Genomic DNA, 20,284 nt, shown 5'->3' on the forward strand with positions numbered 1-20,284 from the left:
TGAAAATCACACATACTGACACAGACGTCAAGATGACCCGGGGGACAGCCGTGTTCTGAGAGCTGACGAGTCTGGCTCATACTTGGGGGTTCGCTGCTGTGTCTTTTTGGCAGCCCGTTTCCTGTGCCGGTGGTGGCCTACGCGTGAACAGGTGCATAGCTGCTTCACTGAGAAGGGCTCTGTCCTGACGGGCTCGGGGTGGGATCCAGGGCACGGCTGCAGGCGCTTCTTTGGAAGTGAGCTGCTGCCCATGTCTGCAAGCCTGCATTCCCATTTGCTCGCCGCCGCTCAGCTACAGGCAAACCAGTGGGATCTGTCAGAGATACATACTGCACCAACGCATCTTGATTAGAAATACTTCCTAAATCTCAAATATTTGATACTACTGCATGTAAGTTCTCGTGTGGCATTCATGCTATTCCTGAAAACTTTCCGTCTCAGAAATTCCTGACGTGGGAGTTCCCAAAAATCTGGCTTCGGAGTTAGCCTGGACTAAGCCCCTTAGCAAATCTCTTACGAGCACTTTCTGCATTCTCAGAAGCTACTTAGAAGGCAGTATTGTGTCCGTGAACATTCTTGGCCCAGAGAGGTCAACTTTTAAAGATTTTTTTTAAAGATTTTATTCATTTATTTGAGAGAATGAGATAGAGAGCATGAGAGGGGAGAGGGTCAGAGGGAGAAGCAGACTCCCCGCCGAGCAGGGAGCCCGATGCGGGACTCGATCCCGGGACTCCAGGATCATGACCTGAGCCGAAGGCAGTCGCTTAACCAACTGAGCCACCCAGGCGCCCAACTTTTAAAGATTTTATGTATTTATTTGAGAGAGAGAGAGAGAGCACGAGCAGGGGGAGTGGGAGAGGGAGAAGCAGACTCCCCGCTGAGCAGGGACCCCCCCCCCATGCGGGGCTCGATCCCAGGACTCCAGGATCGTGACCTGAGTTGAAGGCAGATGCTTCCCCGACTGAGCCACCCAGGTGCCCCCAGAGAGGTCAACTTTTAGCAAGCTAGAGGTCGAGGAAGGCTTCTGCTCTGCCCGGTGGTGTCCTTAGGCTTTCTGATTTACAACCGAAAGAGTTTCGATCTCAGGGTATCGTCAGAGAAACAGCCGGGAGTGTGAGAGTGCTAACCCAGGAGGACTCTGTGTTGGTGGCAGGGTTGTATTTCTGAGAACTGCAGGGACAGACAGTGACACTGTTGATTCCTCAGCATTTTGTAGAAAACCTCCCTGCATTTTCCCGGCGGTCTAAATGTCATGCTCCTGTGTGGGATGAAGCTGCGCAGCCGGGCCCTGTTGCTCAGTGGAGCCTTCGGGGAAGGAGCAGTGACTTCTTTCAGACCCTAGGTTCCTGGGGGAGGAAGGGGGGGAGGGGCGGGTCCCCTGGGGGCATAGGCTGGTGGCTCAAGGGCCATGCGGCCTCTCACCGGCTGTCTCCAGCACCAGGCTTCATAAAAGCGTCTCCTTGGCCTTCTGGACTTCCAGAAAGACCGTGGAAGGCAAGCCCCAAGCTCCTCCAGGGTTCATTTCCAGGCAAGGAATGGGACCGTGCTGGGGACCCACTTCCTGCCAGCTGTGGCCTTCATCCTCTGCATGTCCCTCTGGGGGGAGGAGGGATCCGAAGGCCAGCGCTGGGGGCTAGAGGAGGAGGGGACCAGGCCTTGCGGCTCACATCTGCTGAGCCAACACAGAGCCCCTGCCATTGCTTCATCCCCCAAAGAGGCGCCCCACTCTGGGGCTCAGAGACCAGACACCCATGGGAGGTGTGCCGTTCTCACGTGACTGGACGCTCGTGTCTGCTAGCTCGTGTCTGCTAGCCGTCGCGGCGTGCGGAGACTTCCATCCTGAAAACAAGCCTGCAGGACAGGTGGTATTCCCATTCTGCAGATGGGCTGGAGGCTGGAGCTCAGAGAGGCTGCTGACTCGTCTGATCCCGCCAGCCAGGAATACCAGCATTTCAACCTGGCTTGATCTAGCTGGAAGGTCACATGCCGCCAGTGATAACGGCGCAGCCTGGCAGACTGATGAAGGGCTTGACCCTGGAGCCAAACTGCTTGGGGTCAGATCCTGTCTTTTCCCACTTACCAGCTGTCGAACCTGGGATAGACGGTCTAACCTTCCGTGCCTCTGTGTCCCCACCTGTAACCCAGGAGAACAAGAGTCCCTGTATGGTAGGTTGAGGCACTGGTGTCCTACATACGTGATGCTTACCGAGCTCCGCTTCTGGCTCTCGTACTCAGTACTATTAGCTGCTTATTACGTTACTGGCCTTGCCTTAGTCTCCGGGGGCTGGGAAGGAGGGGTTGAGGGCCTGCAGCGCCCCCGGGCCAGGGAAGAAGCAGGAGCAGGTGCATGGGGCGAGGGGGGCACCGGGTGGGGGGGTGCTGTGTAGCCCCGCCCTTCCTTGCCAAGCGTCTGGCTGACCAGTGAGGACCTTCAGTAAATTTCCACCCTCTGTAATGGAGCTTTGTTTCTTTGCATTTTACCAAAGTGAAAATAAGGTCTCTGGGGAAGGGTGGGTGAGGCGAAGCGGGGGAAGGGCCCTGGTGCGTGTCGCAGGGGTGCCCCCCCCCCAGCTGGGCAGAGCCCCGGGTGTCCTTTCCCAGAGGAAAAGCTGAGCTCTTCTGTCCTGTGAGCTTTGTCCACCGGGAGGTCAGCTGCTGGAGGCCGCCCTCCCCCAGCCCAGGGCCCTTCCGCCCGCCCAGCCTCTCCCGGTTTCCTCCTATTGTTGGTCCCACAGCCTGGAGGCCCCCTGGCTCCTGGTGTGAGAGGTACACTCGGCCTCTGTGCATGCAGAGCACCTCCCTCCCTCCCTATCTCCCTCTGTGTGTCCTTCTCCCTTCCCCCCCCGCCCCCGCCGCTTCCCCCACCCCTCTGTGTTTCCTCTAGCCCTCCATTATTTTTAGTTCTTGAGAGGATGAACCCCAGGAGGGAGGAGGAAGGAGGAGCCAAGTTAGTGACCTTCCAGACCTGAGATGGAGCATTTGTGGGCCCCGCCTGGTAGGGAGTCTTAGGAACATTTCCATTTTGAGTGAAGGATACCTCCATCCCTGGCTAGCCAAACAAAGGCTGGGTTGGCAAGATTGCAGGTCCCTTGGATGCCAGCTCGTGTGAAGCTAGGAATTGGGGGGGAGGGTGGGTCTGGAATATGCACTCTGAGAAGAGCTTTCTTTGCTGGTTGATGGACCTGAGCTGGGGTGAGGGGGGAGTCCTCCAAACCCTCATGTGTGCATGTGCGAAGACCCCTAGGGCCCAGGGCCAACCAAGCTCCCAGCTGCCCAGGAGCCATGGCGGGTGCAGGGAACCCCAGGCAGACGGAGTGGGAAGTTCCCGCAAGGATGCCCCTCCTCGCTGGAGATGTTTCTGGAAAAATCCAGCCCCAGCAGGTGAATCTAAGGAAGCGTGTGCCGGCTCAGGTGTATTATGTCTTGTAGGAAGTGCGACGTGGCAGGGCCCAAGCCCTTGCTGTGTGCTGGGCCTGCGAGGCTTCCCCCCAAGCCGCCGCCCCCGCCCCCGTCAGTCAGCCGGCTGGGGGGGGGGCTGTAATCCACTGTGTGTGCCGCTGGGGGGCACACGGCAGCGCTAGGCCCAGCCCTCCAGGAGCTCACCCTCTGCTGGCAGACCCAGCACGCTACACAGAGTCAGGAGGCACTCACACCCTCTCCTGGGCTTCCAGAACGTGGGGCTGGAGTGGTCTAAGCAGCTCCGTGGAGAAGTGGGGCCAGCTCACAGCTTCCTGGGAATCGGCTGGGGGATAGGGGGGAGGACGCAGACCAGCGGAGGGGAGGACGGAGGGCAGAGCATCTGCAGCTGCATGAGCAGAGCCCTGGGATGGGGCAGGTGTGGGACAAGGAGGGGGCCGGCTGCCAGATGGGCGAGGATGGGAGAGGCCCCGAGAGCCGGAGTGTGGGCGTGGGGGCGGAAAGTCCTCTGGGACTGGCCTGCGTCCCTGGGGGCAGCTCCCTCCTGGGGGTGGCAGGGGGCACTCGCCAGCCCGGCCAGGGCAACCCCCCAGCCGAGATCTGGATGTTGGCCGAAGGGGAGTCTCTCTGACTGAGGACCCCGGTGTGCCAGTCCGGGTCTAGAAAGTGAGCCTCTCATTGCTGTGGGAAGGAGGCAGCTCACCGGGGGAGCAGAGCTGAGCAGCCCTTCAGGGTTCTGGCTTTGGCCAGAATGTGCTGGAAGACATTGGCTGGCCGGGGTGGCCCCCCTCACACAGGGTCTGCGGGGCTGAGCTTGCATCAGGAGCGCCCACTGTGAAGCAGGAGATGTAGGTCCTGACCAGGTCCTCACCCCAGAGCTGGCGCTCGGCAGCCCTCACCCCGAGAACCCCGGGCTGGGTCCCACCTCTCAGGCCTGCAGTGGCCGAGGTGGTGGCCTTGGGAGCAAGAGAGGGCTGCCCATCCTTGCTCTCCGGCCCCAGGCCAGCCGCCCATCCAGACCGGGGGTTACTTCAGCCACCCCACCCTGCATTGGTGGCTTCTCCGAAGGATAGGTGGAAAACCTGTGCCCGGCCATAACCTCCGCCAAAGGTGTCCTGACCCACCTGCCCGCCGCCCCCCCCCCCACCCCCGGGGCCAGGGGAACATCATGTGAGGAGGCAGGAATAAGAAAGAACATTCCTCGGGTCTTTTGCAAAAGTGTTTTTGCGTTTGGTTTATGGGGGAATTTTCTTGTTTGTTAAAGAGGGGAAAGACGGTTGGTCTTAAAGCCCAGACTCTTGTTTTTAGCCAGAGCTACCTGCCCTGCCAAGTCATTGGGCTTAATTTTTCCCATCCTTGGGGTCTTGGTTTTGAAAGGCCCTCTTCCCTCCCCCCTCCAAAGTGCCCTACACAGCTCAGCGCTGGGGCAGGGGCAGGTCTCGCTTGCCCCCCCCCCCCCCCGCCAGGTTTCTAAGCAGGGCTGCAGGAGGGAGCTCTCGAGCCAGGGGCGCCTACCTGCCCGGGCGTGCCCAGCTGCCAGCTCGGGAAGCTGGGCCAGGTCGAATACAATGAACAAAGTTGGCCGGCCCCGGCCTGGGAGAAACGCAGGTTTTGCCCCCAGCGCAGGAGGCAAGGATCACCCGGGAAACCCTAACTGCTTTTTCAGAGAGACCCAAAGAAGAAGGAAGGAAAAAAAGCTTTCTTCCAAACATGGACACCTCAGTGACTTTCACTCAGACTTTTGCAAGAGCAGAGCAAAGGCACTGAGGCAGAGTGGGCCTTCCCTGGGCAGGGGGTGTCTTGCCCCCCATCGCAGGACTTGTGAAGCGTGCCTTCCCTAAGTGTGCGTCAGGGAGGCGGTGCTGGGAACTAGGCAGAGCAGGTCTTCCGGGAGGCCTCCCCCGTCTGAGAGGTCGCTCTTGGGACAAAGCCCTTGCTGTTCATCTGAGGCTATGTTTTAACTGGGGGAGGGGAGCAGCCGTTAGCCCCAGAACAGGCAGAGAGGACCCGGGCGGGCCCGGTTAGCCTGTTGGCTGAAACAGAACAAAATCCTCAGAATTAAATGGCAGGAACCAGGAAGCTGTGTGACCTTGGGCAAGTTAGTTAACTTCTCTGAACACGTGTCCTGATGTGCAGAACAGACAGGGCTGTGTCAGTGTGGTGAGGGAGGACGGCCTGAGAGCTTAGTAATATGCCTGGCACTACCTTTGCTGTGTAACATGCAGTTTCTCCGCCTCTTCCCCCACATGCTAGGTTATGACCACTCACTTAACACGCCTGCACGTGCACGTGTGCCGCAAAGCCCGGTCTCCCGGCAGTGTTGTTTTGGAGAGTAACGGGGTGTCCTGAGAAGGTTCCCCTTTTCGGACGTCTTAGAGATTTCCCCTCATCTCTTATACTCAAACAAAAAAACAAATGGAGACTATATAATTATCTAAAAAGAAAAGTCAGCCAACTGGTCAAACTATTTCGATAAAGGGGAAGCGCTGGAGGAAAAAGCAGAAAATTGGGGGAACCAGTTGGGTGGGAAAAGGTTAAGAAAAGTCTGTAAAACCGCCTTTTATTATAAAATGAAATGTGCTCAGCAATCTCACTCTTTACCCCCAAATGCTGCTCTTCGGGGGCGCCTGGCAGACTTCCACATATGTGAACTGGGGTTATTTGGGAGACTCTTCTCCTCTGGGCATCTTTACTGATCTTCTGACCCTGAACCTGGTGTCAGCGCCTGGGCCTGGCTGGCTCTGGCTGTCCCTGAGGCCCGGAGCGTGGGGGCCTCTGGAGCTGCCCCGCGGGCTCCCAGCGGCCGGGAGCACCCAAAGGGAAGCATCACGAGCAGTGAATTACACAGTTACTCCTCTTCTTGCTCCCTGGTGATGACTTGACTCTCTGGAAGCGCCCAGCTGGATTCTTGCCTGTCTGCTGTGCCTTGGAGGTGAAAACTATTTCAATTACCAAAAGAAAAAAAAAATATACAGAAGTAAAAGCAAAACGAACACCTGAGGTTCTCCTGTCCCGTGACAGCGAACAGAGCACCTGCCCATCTGGATTCTTACCTCCTCGGTTCTCCCCACAGCCCTGTGGGGCGGGCAGGGCGCGTGTCACGTTCTCGAGCCCACTGTGCAGATGAGAACCCTGACGGGGGCACCGGGCACGGGTTCAAAGGCCTGCTCAACTGCCGCGGCCCGGAAACCTCACCTGGCCCCGGGGGGCTCTGACCACGTCCCGAGGGGCAGATCCAGTTGGATTTGGTCTCCCTCCTTCTGAACCGTGTGGGGCCTGGCTCAGCTGCAGGCCGGGCTGACCAGGGTGGCCTCTCAGGGACCCCCCCCCCAGTGGGGCTGGGGGCCTGGCTCTCAGGAGGCTCACGCTCGTCCAGATAAGAGCTGGTGTGCAGGCGTGCCCAGGGCCCTCCGGAAACACCCAGAGGGAGGGCTGCCAGGGCACGGGGGCTCCGAGCTTTCGTGGGGTTAGCTGAGTTCTCTGCAGCCATTCTTGGGAAGAATCCCTGAGGGCAGAGACCAGACACCCTTGCAGGCATCTGAGGGTGGGTGGGGAGAGGTGTGTGGGGCCCAGGTCACCTGCAGGATCTCACCGGCCTGGGAGAGTACGTGTTCAGTGAACTGTTGTTCATACTTCCATGTGGGGGTGGGGGCAGCTGCCTGATGTCACTCCAACGTCACTCCCCTTTCTCCCCACCCCACCCCAGTTTTGTTGGCTACGAGGGGCAGCCCCCAGAGGGCCCCGGCCTGGGCAACTCCTGTGGGGAAGGCTGGGCACTGGGCTCAGACACCCCCGTGGGGGCTACTCTCCTCTCAGTGCCCGAGAAGGAGGCCCCCAGGGGGGACGGAGCAAGGCCAGACCCAAAGAACAGGCACGATGCTGTGTGTGCAAGGAGAGGAGTGCTGACGGGTAACTGTCCTCACCGCTCCTACCGGGCCTTTCCGGGGGGGCTGCTGGGAGCCCCCCAAGGAGAGTCTCAGGCCACCCGCACTGGAGCCCTCCCTGCCCACCCCCCAATGCTGAAGAGCGGCCTGTGGTCATCGGCAGAGGGCGAGCGGGTCGGGACCCAGAAGGTCACCTGCTCTTGCTCACCGGCCGGCTTCCCTGGTGGGAGTGCTGGGCTACCACAGAGCGCCCTCGCAGGGGCCCCACGCTTGCTTCGGCCTCTGCCATCCCCATGTTGACAGTCTTACGGAGTTTTGGACAAGGAATCCCATATGTCAGGTCGCTGGTCCTGTGTGGGCGGGCTGGCTCCGCCCCCCCCCCAGCCCGGCTCTGGGTCCCTGCTTCTCGTCCCCTCTCCCCGCTGCATCCTTCTTGTCTGTTTTATGGAAGACGAAGGCCAGACTCCGAGGCGATCCCAGTCGGCCCTCCCGTCTGTTGGAGGCAGTGTGCCCTGCAGCGTGAGTAACTCCCCGGGGAGTTGTCAGCGAGGGATTTGTGTTGCGGGGTCTCATCCCACTCTGTAAACCTGCACCGTTACCTGGAAAACCTCGCTGCAGGAGGCTCTCCCCAGAGTGGAGGTGAAAGCCTGCCCTGTGGCTCCTCACCTGCTTGGCTTGCAGGCCGTTCCAAGGTTCTTTCTTTTCCCTTGAAGTGCTCCCAGCAATATCCCAAGTGCAGCAGTCCAGCCAAGGTCAGATCTGACTGGTACAGAGCCTGGTGTTATCTGGTAGCTAAGCTGCAAGTGGCAGGGCCCAGCCCCCACATGGGACATAGCTGGGGTTTGTGTGGCCAGCCACGGTGCATCTGCCGAAGGCTCTGGACTCTTCTGCTAAAGGAGCACTCCGAAGGCTTCCCCTGAGCAGAGCAGCTGCCGGCCTTGCGTCCTAACTGCCCAGGGCACCCGCCTTGAAGAAACCTCCCCGGGCTGGGGGGGCTGATTCTCTGCCATCCCCCCCGCTCTCCCACGTGCCTCTCCTCTGCTGCTGTGGGCTGGGGAGCAGTGGCCCTGTACCCTCCTTTCCTGGGCCCGACCATGATCTGGACGTGCTTTCTTCTGTTAGTGTTGGTGGCCACATTCGGCACCGCTTGGGTGCCCCCGGGCATGCAAACCCACAGACAAGTATGTTCCACTGTCCTCGACTGCCCGGGGCAGCCTTGCTGTGGGAGGACTCTTGTGGCCTTGGCCCTTTTCATGTGAAAGGCACGCTTCCTCATGTTGGGAAGGGAAGCTGAGCAGAAAAGCTCAGCGTGAACTGTTGAGGACCCACCCCGAGCACCCCTCTCCTTTCCGGCTCCAACTCTCCCACACGTACCCCATCCTCATGGAGTGGCTTTCGCTCCTGCTATCAGGGGAACCCGTGTGCTGGTCCCATCTTACAGGTAAGGGGGGCCACGAGGAAGGTCAGGAGCTCATCCAAGGGCGGTCAGCAAGGAGGGGACGGAATCGGGTCCACCTGCCTCGCCTCACCTCACCTCACCGTCAGGCTGCCCTGCTCCAAGCTTCCCAGCCCAGCCTCCAGAGCTGGCCTCACCTGCTCACCCTCAGCCCCTGCTGGACCCAGCTGTTCCAGGACCCAGGCCAAGGCTCTGCTCCAGGGGCCTGCGACAGTCTTCTCCCCCAGGTTTGTCGCCACCCTGCCTCTGTCCGGCACAGCCTCCACGAAGACCTTCCTTCCCAGCACACACCCATCTTGGCACACCCCTCCCTGGCCGTAGGACCTGTCCTCCCTGGGTCATGTGTCATCACTGCATCTACAGATACATTGTGCAGCCGGGTGACGCTGGCCCTGAGGGTCCAACTGTCCAAGAGCCTGGTGGACCAGCTGTCCCTCCCTCACTGGGCAGAGGAGGAAACTGAGGCCCCAGAGGGGCATGAAGCGGGGGTGCAGGGTGGGTTTAGTCGTTCCCTGGTGGGGCGGTGGCACAGGGTGGGGTCCACGCTGGACTGGGGACACGTGCCATCCTGCTTCCACGCTGCACCTGTCGCACCCTCGATCCCCTGTGAGCTGTGATGGGTGGTGGCTGGCTGTGCGGTCTGCCTCTGCACCGATCTTGACATCTTCCCCGCGGGGCCATCAGACCACCGCCTGCCTCCTCTCCTGTAATGAGGTTTTTCGGCTGTTGCCCCTCCCCACCCCCCGCGCTGTTTGTGCGGCCTTCTGGGTGCCAAGATAAGTCACGCCTCGGCCTTCCTCAGCCTTCTTTGGTGATCTCCGTCAGAACGATCTAGGAAAACAACCTTGCCAGTAGAGGCCTGGCCCTTTTGTCACATGGCCTGGCATAAGAATAGACTAGGTCTTGGTGGCGGGGTGAGGGTTTCTGGCACGGCGAGAAAGACTGCCAGGTTCAGTAGGGAGGAATTCCTCTCCTTAAACAGATTTTCACTTGAAAGCCTGATGACAGAAGCAGCTGAGTCTCAGCAAAGAGAACGAAAACCCGGGGCGACTGATTTAACCTTGAATCCACCTTGGGTGCCAGCAGCCTTTGCAAAGATGCGGCCTCTGTCCTTGGGGAACACGGCCATGGGCAGGGAACGAGGAGCTGCTGCGTCTACAGGCCCCCCCCCCCAGCATGGAGCCCCAGAGCCCCGTGGGTTCATGCTGTGGTTTTGCTGGCCAGGGACCTGCTTGCTGCTCAGGGCGGGCTCCCACCCCCATCCAGGGACGCCTGTGTTGGGTGCACGTGGTCTTCCCCGCTCCGTCTCTGATTCTGTCCTAAAGTTAACGTGGGGATGTGTGTTTCTGGAGAAACGTGTACTGCTGGGGGAGAAGAGGATTTTTGTAAGGCAGTCGTGTGGGATGGAGGTTTGCGTGCCAGCTTCATTCATCGCTGACTTCTGAGGGTCAGGTTCTACCTGCAGACGGGACAGTGCCCTGCATGCTTCTTGCGGAGCCGAAGTAAGGTGCTAAGTCAATGTCAGTTCTCCTTTCTGCGCAAGGAGCCCCTCCTGCGTGCCCGCACATGCACACACGCACACACATGGACACATATGCACACTCACACACGTGTGCATGCACTCACAGGTCTTACTTGAGAAACCCCCTAAGAAGGACAAGTACGTTGAAGAGGAGGGAACTGCAGGCCCGCTCACCCCGTGTGCACCCCAGCTGTGGGGTGGAGGGTGCTCTCCCTGGGAACTCCCTACAAAGTCTCTCCAAGCTCCTTGCAGGCAAGAAGTACCTCTGCCACCACACCCACGGGTACAGCGTGAGGGGACACCGGTCCCCTCTCATCTGCCTCTGAGGGGCCAGCGCTGTTGGGACGCTGGGGTCATTTCCCGGAGCCCTTTGAGTGTCCCGCCGTGCTAGGAGCCTGGTGCACCAGCTGTCCACACTCCCTCACTGGGCAGAGGAGGAAACTAAGGCCCCAGAGGGGCATGAAGCGGGGGTGCAGGGTGGGTTTAGTCATTCCCTGGTGGGGCGGTGGCACGGGGTGGGGTCCGTGCTAGACTGGGGCACGTGCCCTCCTGCTTCCACGCTGCACCTGTCGCACCCTCGCCCTGAAGGTCCCCTTGCATCTGGGCGCTCTGCTCGGCAACAAGCTTTGCCGAGCTCCCTCTGACGGTACATCCGCCATGTAGATGACAGAGGTGAGGACCTCAGAGCCGCCAAGGGCCCCTGCCCCGTGGGCATGGCGCTTCTCATCCTGGGGCCGCTGGCACCGAGTTACCTTGCTTTGAATTTATCCTAACGGGAAAGTACCCATTCTCTTTCTAATGGAGAGTTTTTTGTTTGCTTGTTTCTAGAGCAAATCATGGAGGAAAATAAAAAACATGGTTCACTGGTCTCCCTTTGTCATGTCCTTCAAGAAGAAGTATCCCTGGATCCAGCTGGCAGGACATGCAGGTACTGAACCCCCACCCCGAACCTTCCTGCCAGACCACCGGCTCCCTCAGGAGGCACCCAGCACGAGGGCAGGGCATGCCTGGCCCTGGATGCTTCTGGGGATGGGAGCGTCTGGAACAGCTTCTCTGAGACCCTGTGGTCTACAGTCTCAGCCAGACATGCCTATGTGGCCTCAGCGCTGCCCTGAGCACAGCTGCCCCCTCCAGGGCCTGTGCCACCCCTTCCTCAAACACACGCACGGCCCCCCTACCCCTGTCTCTGTCACATTTGATCTTTCTCTCCCCCTCTGCCTCTCTTCTGCCTGAACCCGATAAAGCCTGTGCCCTTATCAGTCCTGCAGCTCGCCCCCCATGGGTCAGCTTGGACAAAGAAGCCACGCCCAGCGCTTCCTTGAGCGCCCGCTGTATCCCTGCATCACCACGGTCTTGGGGGTCACAACATTCTTGGAAACGTGGTCTCTGTCCCAGAGGAGCCTGTGGGGGGGGGTGGGAAGAGGCAGGCAGGTCACCCCACAAGCCAAGGAAGGTCCTAGGTGCAGGTGGCCAGGGCACCCACCAGCCACAGGGGTGGAGGGGATGTGTCACGCCAGAGCCCGAGAGCTGGCCAGTCCACATGTGGGGGCCCTTTGGTGAGCATTGTCCTCTGCGGAGGTTTCGGTGGCTGCCCCAGACTTGACCTTCATGACCGCAGACCGGCACGGGGTCTGACATTTCCTCTATATCTCCGAAACCTGGGCCCAGCCCCAGGCGCTTGGACGGACACCTTCCTAAATAGATATTTCACACACACAAAGTGTGTGTGTGTGTGTGTGTGTGTGTGTGTGTGTGTGTAGTGTGACTGGAGCCCTGCTCGGGTGGACGGACACCTTCCTGTGTGTGTGTGTGTGTGTGTGTGTGTGTGTGTAGTGTGACTGGAGCCCTGCTCGGGTGGACGGACACCTTCCTGTGTGTGTGTGTGTGTGTGTGTGTGTGTGTGTGTGTGTGTGTGTAGTGTGACTGGAGCCCTGCTCGGGTGGGCTGTGCCTCGGACCCCCGCTTCTCAGCCAGTGTCCCTGTCCTGAAACTGAAGCCGGCCCTGAAGCCGGCCCTACCAGGACTCCTATCCGGAGACTGGAGGTGCCTTCAACACCTGAGAAGCAGGACGGATGATGGGCTGGGGGTGGTAACGGTAATACCAGTAGGATGGCACAGGCCCTCCAGCAGTGAGCACTGGGGGCCTTCGCCCTTCAGATAAGGAGCCTGCGGTCGGGGAAGCCAGGGAAAACCGGCCTGTGAGCGTGGCTGGACACCGGGACCTGCATCTACTCCCCCTAAAGTGCTTGGTCCACAGTGGGGACCTGGGGGGCACCCCCCGGGAGACTTCCCGAGGGGGCTGTGGGTTGGGGGGGGTCAGCGCAGGGCAGGCCTGGCAGAGAGACCAAGGCCTCCTCCCACCTTGCCCCACAGGGAGCTTCAAGGCGGCGGCCAACGGCAGGATCCTGAAGAAGCACTGTGAGTCTGAGCAGCGCTGCCTGGACCGGCTGATGGCCGACGTGCTGAAGCCCTTTGTGCCCGCCTACCACGGGGACGTGGTCAAGGACGGGGAGCGCTACAACCAGATGGACGACCTGCTGGCCGCCTTTGACTCTCCCTGTGTGATGGACTGCAAGATGGGCGTCAGGTGAGCCGGGCCCCGCGGAGGCCACCCCAAAGTCCAGTGTGTATGGGGCAGGCTTGGGGGCCCGGGGGGACCACTGGGGCCCCCTCCTACCCCGGTCCTATCGCATGTCATGCAGAGGGGACGGGACCCTGCTTTGCCCCTGACAGCCTCCTCCCCTCTCTGGAGCCAGTAGCTGTGGGGCCGGAAACAGGGCCTGGGTCCGTGCTGAGCTTCCCTGGGGAGGGCACAGAGAACTGCTTTTCTGGGCAGGGGGGATTGCTTGGGGTAGCAAGGGGGTGGCCGCACAGGGAGGCAGGGGTAGGGGCCCTTCTCAGTGCCACCTGTGCCCCCACCCAAGGGAAGGGAGAGCCCATTAGTGGAACGTGCTGGTTTGCCAAGAGACTTGCGCCTGCCCTTTGAGGGGAGGGAGAGCCCAGGACCTGCTTCCTTGGCGGACGTGGGGTGCTCCGGGGCCCCGAGTAAGGCATAGAGGCCGCAAGGGGCTGCGTGAGCCTGTGCGTGGAATCGGGTCCAAGCCCTGGCATCTGCCCAGGGAGATAAGGCAGGAGAGGACTGGGGAGGGAGGGAGAAGGAAGAGCGGCCAGGAGACAGGGTGGTGCGCCGGGCTGAGAGGGGCCGAAACCCTGCCGCCTGCACCACCCTGGGCCCTGTCTTGGCCGCGTGGAGTTCTCATCCCTCTCAAACTTGGACCATTCCGTCCCAGGGGTCCCTGAGCAGCTCCTTCTCTCCTGCGGGGGCAGGGCTGTGGCCACGTGGTGTCTGGGAGCCACGCTCACCTCGGGGAGCCGCTGGCTGCAGGGGCCCAGCCCGGACAGACAGGCGCCGGGCTCCTCTGTCTGACCCGCGGCTCGCCGGGGAGACCGGGCCCTGGGAAGCAGCTCCGAGCTGGGGCCTGTGTTTGCTTTGGGTGGTGTAAGCAGATTTCTTTCTTAAGAGAGGAGAATGAGAAAGAAGAGTGTGTCTGTGTGTGTGTGACAGAGATGGAGGCTGGGGGAGAAGGCCCCTTTCCCTTCCCTCACCCCTCCTGGGACTGTCATTAAGTCAGGCCCCGCAGGCTGCATCCCCTCTGTGTTGTCCCCAGGAAGGGACCAAGGGATGGGGAGGTACAGGTCTCACTGGGCTGTTGGGTGTCCCTGACCCGCTCCCTCCCTCTGTCCAAAGCCCTCACCACTCCAGCCCACGGAGAGGAAACAGAATGTCCTTCCAGCCACCACTTTGCCACTGCTCTTCCCCAGAGTCTTATTTCTGTCCCCGGAAGGCCCTCCCAGGGTATACTGGGATGGACCCTCTCAAGGGAAGACACATCAATATTCTGATGAGTGTTCACTCCGACCGTGGCCAAAAAAAGTACAGCCCGAGGGAAGAACGTGTGGCTAGTGGGTCCCGAACGTGTGGCTAGTGCCCCGTGTGCCTGTCTGTTCCCCAGGAAGCTGCTGGGGGCAGGCGCCCCCTCCACCTTAGGCTGGGTCCTGCAGCTCTGTCCGCCTGGTGCTCTCGGGAGAGACCCAGAGTGACCTGCGAGGCTGGAACAGCTTTAGCCCAGTTGTGGGCCGGGCCCGGAGGCGGAGGCCTTGGGGTGACAGAGGAGTCCGTGTGGAGGGGAGGGGTGGGTCTCCCCAGAAGGGGTCTCGCCCCAGCCTCTCCCTGCTGCACCATGCCAGGGATGGGCCCCCCTGCGTTCCTGCCACCCCAAGGCAGAGGTCACGGCCCAGTCCGAGTAGGGGTCACAGATGGGACCCAGCAGGGCCGTGCTGGGCCGACAGGCCAGCCAGCCTTGTCCAGACCAGGCCCTGCAGACCAGGCCCAAAGGGTGCTCCTTGGGGCCCTGTGCCCCTGCGGGGACTGCACTGCCTCCCCAGTTCTGTCCATCCAGAATGCTTGACCTCACAACCTCCCCTAAGACCAGCAGTGGGTGGCCACGCCTGGAGTGTGGCCTGTGCTTGCCAGAAGGGGGAGGCCTGAGACCGCGGCATGAGGGGTGGAGACTTGTCGCGGGGAAGAAGAGGGCAGGCTGATCAGCAAATCCAGCGTCGGCCCCGGGGGGCACGGGCACCGGTAGTATCCTAAGCCAGGGGCCTCGTGGGACCGGGGTGCTGCTCGGACACAGGCTCACGTGTCCTTGGGGAGTTTTCTTAGATGTGACCCTGTGGTCCTTGGAGGTGTCGCCTTCCTCCAGGGTCGGCGTCGGGGAGCTCGGGCCCCACTGTCCGGTTGCTGACCGTTTCCTCTGCCAGAGGGTGGGCTACTCCCCCCGGAGGGACCACGGGCCAGCTTTGGAGAAAGCCCCGGTCAGAAGGGACTGGAAGCTGAGGCCCGCTTGCTGTTTAAGGAGCTAGTAAAAGCTCTTTGCACAAGTCGAGCCACCCACCCACCCCGCAGGCCCCCACAGCGCACTCCGGAGCACTGGGGATGGCCAGCCTGCCCCTGCCACGCAGAATTCACGCACAGGCCGGCCGGTTGCGCCTCCACGCATCACCGCCCCTCCCCCATCGCCGACTGGGCTCTGCAGGCCCAGTGGCGTGGGGGTGCGCACGTGGCGGGGGGGTGTGCGTCCGGGGGGTGCGCGTGCGTGCAGGGGGGGGCTGCACACGAGTACAACGGAAGGCTCTGAATGACCAGGCCCGTGTTCACACCCAAGGATTTGGCGTTTTCTTGCGTTTGATGCAATCGTTTCTGAAAACTTGTGCTTGGAAGAGTTCAAGAGTTGACATGCAGTCAGTTCTGGGTCCCAGCACAGCAGCTTGGAGCCGGTCTGATGGGCAGTGGCCAGTGAGGCCCCGGGACGGCCGGGGAGGGGGCGGTGGGCCGCTGTCACAGCCGCCCACCGTGTGGGCAGCCCCCACCCACGAGGGGCCCCCGTCGAGAACTTCCCTTCGCTGCAGCTTAGCGCTGTGATTTCTGTTTCAGGAAGTCTCGCAGGCAGCCATGGAGCCAGGGGCAGGGGATTGGGGGTTTGACTGGGGGCAGGGGGGCGTTTGCATTCGCCTGTGTGTGCAGCAGGGGTGGGTTCCCCACCTCGGTCGGGCGATGGGGTAAGGGACTTGGCCTGTCCGCCCCTGCTCCCGTTACCTCACCAGTTTCTGGGGGACCCCTGCCAGGTCAGCCAGCAGGCCCAGCCGGCTTGTGTGGAGGGCAGGGCAGTGAGCAAGCGTTGGCCATGCTTTCTCAGGCCCTTCAGGCTGGAGGCTCCGCTGTGAGGAGGCACGGGCTGGGCAAGGCAGGCTGAACTGGCCTGTGGGCAATACAACAGTGGCCTTGGGGCACCCAGGCTCCCTCTCCCAGTCATGGGCTTCCCCCTCCCCCACTGTGGCCTCTTCAGAGACCACTTTCTGGTCCTGGCCTTTGTACTCAAGATGTTCCCTCTTGAGAGAGCCTCTTCCTGGAAGGGAGACCCCTGGGCTGTGCCAAGCCTCCTCGGTGATGCTGGCGTGGTGTACCCCACCCAAAGTGGCCCTCTTCTCCCCAGCCTGAGCTGAGTGTGTGCCCATCCCGGGTGAGCATGCCTTTGGCTAAGCTGAGTGCAGCCCTCGGGCAAGGCTGGAGCTGTGGTGCAGCCAGTGGTCCTCATCACGCCCGTCCCCACACAGGACCTACCTGGAGGAGGAGCTCACCAAGGCCCGGAAGAAACCCAGCCTCCGCAAGGACATGTACCAGAAGATGATCGAGGTGGACCCTGACGCCCCGACCGAGGAGGAGAAGGCCCAGCGGGCTGTGACCAAGCCTCGGTACATGCAGTGGAGGGAGACCATCAGCTCCACCGCCACCCTCGGGTTCAGGATCGAGGGCATCAAGGTGAGGCCCGCCAGGTGCACGGGCCACCGGCTCCCAGCTGAGGAAGGGATGGAGACTCTGACATCCACACACGGGGGTCATGGATGCGCAGACCCCGGTCCTTGCAGCCTTGTTGGGTTTCTATCCTCGACCCACTCTGGGCCCCACCGCCCAGCCCTCGCATCGGGGTTGGACGGCTGGTAGCCCCCAGCTTGCCAACGGGCTGAAGGCAGGGCACCTCTGCAGAAAGTCCACTGGGGACCGCTGCTTTTTGAGCTCTGGGCTGAGAAGCCCATTCGTCCTTCCCCTATCCTCTGAAACCAGCATTTTCTTTCTTTTTCTGTATCCAGCCCTCAGACTGGCTGCAAATTTCATGCCCGTCCCCCTCCCTGTAATGCTCCTTCTCCTCCCCTTACCCGTTTGAAACGATTCCCCGTTCCCTAACCCCTCCCTCTCCAGCTGGATGTTCTGGCCTCTGTTCACTGTCGGGCCAGTGTCCCCACCAACACTTCACCTGCCTCTCTCCTTCCCTGCTCCAGAAAAGGGTCCCACCCCCCCGAGATGGGCCGTCCACCTGGCTGTCCCTCCACCCCAGAGTCCTGCTTAACCTTTCAGAGGCAAGCACATTCCGTTAACTAGCCTTCGGCCTGATGGTGCACAGACCCAAGTTTGGTGGCTCCTAATGGAGCCATCTTCACTCACCCTTTGTCCCCAAAAACAGAGCTCTTCCTGGGGGAGCTGAGCTCCATGCGCTTCCCTGGAACAGCCTGGAACAGACATAGTGCCAGGCTAAGAAGCTGGAGCAATCTCTTGCACCGGGTGGGCCAGGGAAGAGACAGGCAGGCAATAGTATATCTTGGTCTCCAGAGAAGCTGTGATAAAAGATCTTACTTTACAAAGGAAACCTAGCTGACCTTGGCGTAGGGAGCCCCTCTCTTCTGTCTGGACAGCAGCAGTGTCCCCTGGGCCCTCGGGTTCCAAGGGCCAGGCCCCGGGGGAAGGCTTCGGCCCCTGCTGCCCATGGCCCTGCTTTTCCATCCCTGGGCTCCACACCTCCAGGCCTCCCCTGACCTTCTGCGCTGCCACCTAACTAGCCTCCCTGGGATGGTGCACGCACCTGCCTCCTTGTCCTGCACGTAGGGACCATGACGCCTCCGCAGTCGCCCCCGAGCTGCCTGGCTTCCTTGGGCTGCCAGGTGAGTGAGCGCCCTGCCGGTCCCCGGGCCCTCTGCTGACCCCTCCTGGGCGGGTGTCCTTCTCCTTCTCAGAAAGAAGACGGCTCCGTGAACCGGGACTTCAAGAAGACCAAAACGAGGGAGCAGGTCACCGAGGCCTTCAGAGAGTTCACTAAGGGGAACCGCAACATCCTGGTGAGTCACCCCCCAACCCCCGCCAGAAGGGGCCAGCTGCACAGGGACCACTGGTGCCCCCCAGGCTTGCCCAGCCCTAGACTGAGCTGGGCCGCGGTGCCCACACGCCGGCCCCAAACTTCCGCTGGGCAGGTGCAGAGGAAGGTGACTTGGTCGCCAGCCCCATCCGAGAGTGGATGGGGGCACTCGATGGGCTCACTCTCTGCCTTGCCGTCCCCTCACGGTGCCGAGACGGTTCCCTCCCATGAGAGGATTGCTGTCACTATAGCCTCGCTGCAAATCCACAGGGAGCCCTCTGGGGCAGGGAGACGTTCTTGTCCGCACTTGACAGGTGAGGAACTGAGGTCCAGGACGCAGCTAGGAAAGCACAAGCTGGATCTCATGCGCAGGCCCCTGCACTAGTGGACAGGCTGGACAGATGGCTCTGACCTCTGGGGTCGGGACCTCGATCCTCCAGGCGGAGGTAGGGTGTGCTGAGTATCCATACCCCTAGGGAAAGGCACCCTGGGACAGACCCAGACACACTGGGGACATGGGCCCTGGAGTCCCCGGGGACAGGCTCCTTCTGAGCAGGGGTGGACCCGGACAGCCTTTTCTCTGAGAAGACTCCTCGCTGGCTGGGTCTCCCTCCCTCCTTTGCAGGCTGGGTAGGCTTCCCTGAGCCCCTGGCAAGGAGGCTTCGGGCATGGGGTGCAGCCCCGAGCTCTTCCACGGCCCGAGCCCTCTGTTTTCCGGGTCACCCGCTCCTTTGCGGTGCCCGCCCCAGAGCACATGGTGCCAAGCCCCGGGCCACGACGTTCTGCAGAAAGGCATTGAGGGACCGTGGGAGCCTGCGTGCACCGGGCTTCCCCATGGTCCCTGGGGACAGCAGGCACCCCGGGAGCCCGCGCGGCTCCATCCCCATCTGAGGGCTCTGTGGAGAGGCCACTGGCTGAGATATTTGTGACTTCCCCACTTCCTCTGTCCTTTGGAAGGTCAGGGGCATGGAGGTTTGTATTCTGGAAGGCACCATGGCAACCAGGCAGTTCGGAGGTACACTGCTGGTGTTCCAGAATAAACTTGACCCTCATGTGAGAGCTCGGAGGGGCTGCATGGCTGTGCAGGGGTGGGGGGGGTGGACGAAGCGTGGCCCCAGGAGCCCAGCTGCCCGCCTCGCCTGGGCCTGGAGGTTGGAATAAAAGCTCAGGGTGTAAGGTCTCTTGCAGTCTGACACCCAGCGATGCTAGTAGGCCACATGGGGCTTAAAAGCCACCCCACCCCCAAGTGTTCAAAACTCTGGCCATTGTCTGTTCCCAGATCGCCTACCGGGACCGACTGAAGGACATTCGTGCCACCCTAGAAGTTTCTCCCTTCTTCAAATGCCATGAGGTAGATACCGGGCTTTCTTTCTCTGGGGCAGAGAGCCTTGCTCTGTGGGGTCAGCCATGATCTTCGGGCCTGCCCGCCTGAGTGGTGAGCGCACCTCTCACACTTCCAGACCTGCTTGTTCTGGAAGCCCAAGGGGCACTTTTCAGACCATGCAGCCAGAGGCAGGCCGCCTGGGATCAGGTCCCTCGCTGCCGGCAGGAGCCTCGTCGGCACGCGTCTGCACCAGGCTCCCTGGAATGACCACGCAGGCTGTCCTGCCTGAAGGCTGTGGTCATCTCCTCCCACTGCTCCCTCCCCCTCCCAGCTCCTGAAGCTTCTGTCCCACACGCTCCCGGGGCTTAGGGCAGAGCCACCACCCATCACCACCCAAGACCTTCTGAACGGGCTGGCCCGTCTTAGGCACCACTCTTGGAGCAGGGCTGGAACGTTCCACCTGTTCCTGCTTTCGCACCTGTTTGCAGGGGCAGCAGGCAGGCAACCCAGACACCCGAGAGAGGGTTGGGAATTGTCAGCAGGTTCCCTGGGGGCTCTGTAGGATCCTGATGTCAGAGAGTCCAGGGCCCCTAGCTCCTGGAGTGTGCGTGCACACACCCATGCATGCCGCTCCCCAGAAACGGTACTGCTGTGGCCCCGTGCATGTGAAGCAGGGATCCCATGCTCCCTGCAGGCTTGCGTCTCCTTCCAGAAAGCAGCCTCTCTCGGGGTCTTGTACAGAGGGAGCCTCAGCCTGAGCCCGGCCCACAGAGGGGGCAGTGGGGGCAGCAGGAGGAATGAGAAACGGGTGGTCACAGGACCCCAGGCAGAGGGAGCTTCCCCAGAGTGGGGTGGGGCAGGCCCTGCTAGGCCTCTTGGCATCTTTGAGCAGGTGACACGGCTGGCCCTGCCTCCGGGCATACAGCCTGGCTTGCC

General features: G+C 61.3%; 1 protein-coding gene across 5 annotated transcripts in view; it reads left to right on the forward strand.

Annotated features, from left to right (window-relative positions):
- ITPKB (inositol-trisphosphate 3-kinase B) overlaps window positions 1-20,284 on the forward strand; it is an 86,965-nt gene that overhangs the window by 62,266 nt on the left and 4,415 nt on the right. For 4 of the 5 annotated variants that reach the window (XM_028111569.2, XM_028111567.2, XM_028111568.2 and 1 more), the window contains 5 exons: window positions 11,108-11,207; window positions 12,653-12,866; window positions 16,454-16,658; window positions 17,906-18,007; window positions 19,304-19,375. In XM_028111569.2, the coding sequence (XP_027967370.1) occupies window positions 11,108-11,207; window positions 12,653-12,866; window positions 16,454-16,658; window positions 17,906-18,007; window positions 19,304-19,375 (693 nt within the window). Of the gene's footprint in view, window positions 1-11,107; window positions 11,208-12,652; window positions 12,867-16,453; window positions 16,659-17,696; window positions 17,834-17,905; window positions 18,008-19,303; window positions 19,376-20,284 lie in introns of those variants that run through there. The other variant, XM_028111571.2, reaches the window with a different exon arrangement.

The sequence above is a fragment of the Eumetopias jubatus genome, unplaced genomic scaffold, assembly GCF_037043125.1.
Source record: "Eumetopias jubatus isolate StellerSeaLion01/CBP00866 unplaced genomic scaffold, mEumJub1_p1.0 scaffold_12, whole genome shotgun sequence".
Lineage (NCBI taxonomy): Eukaryota > Metazoa > Chordata > Mammalia > Carnivora > Otariidae > Eumetopias > Eumetopias jubatus.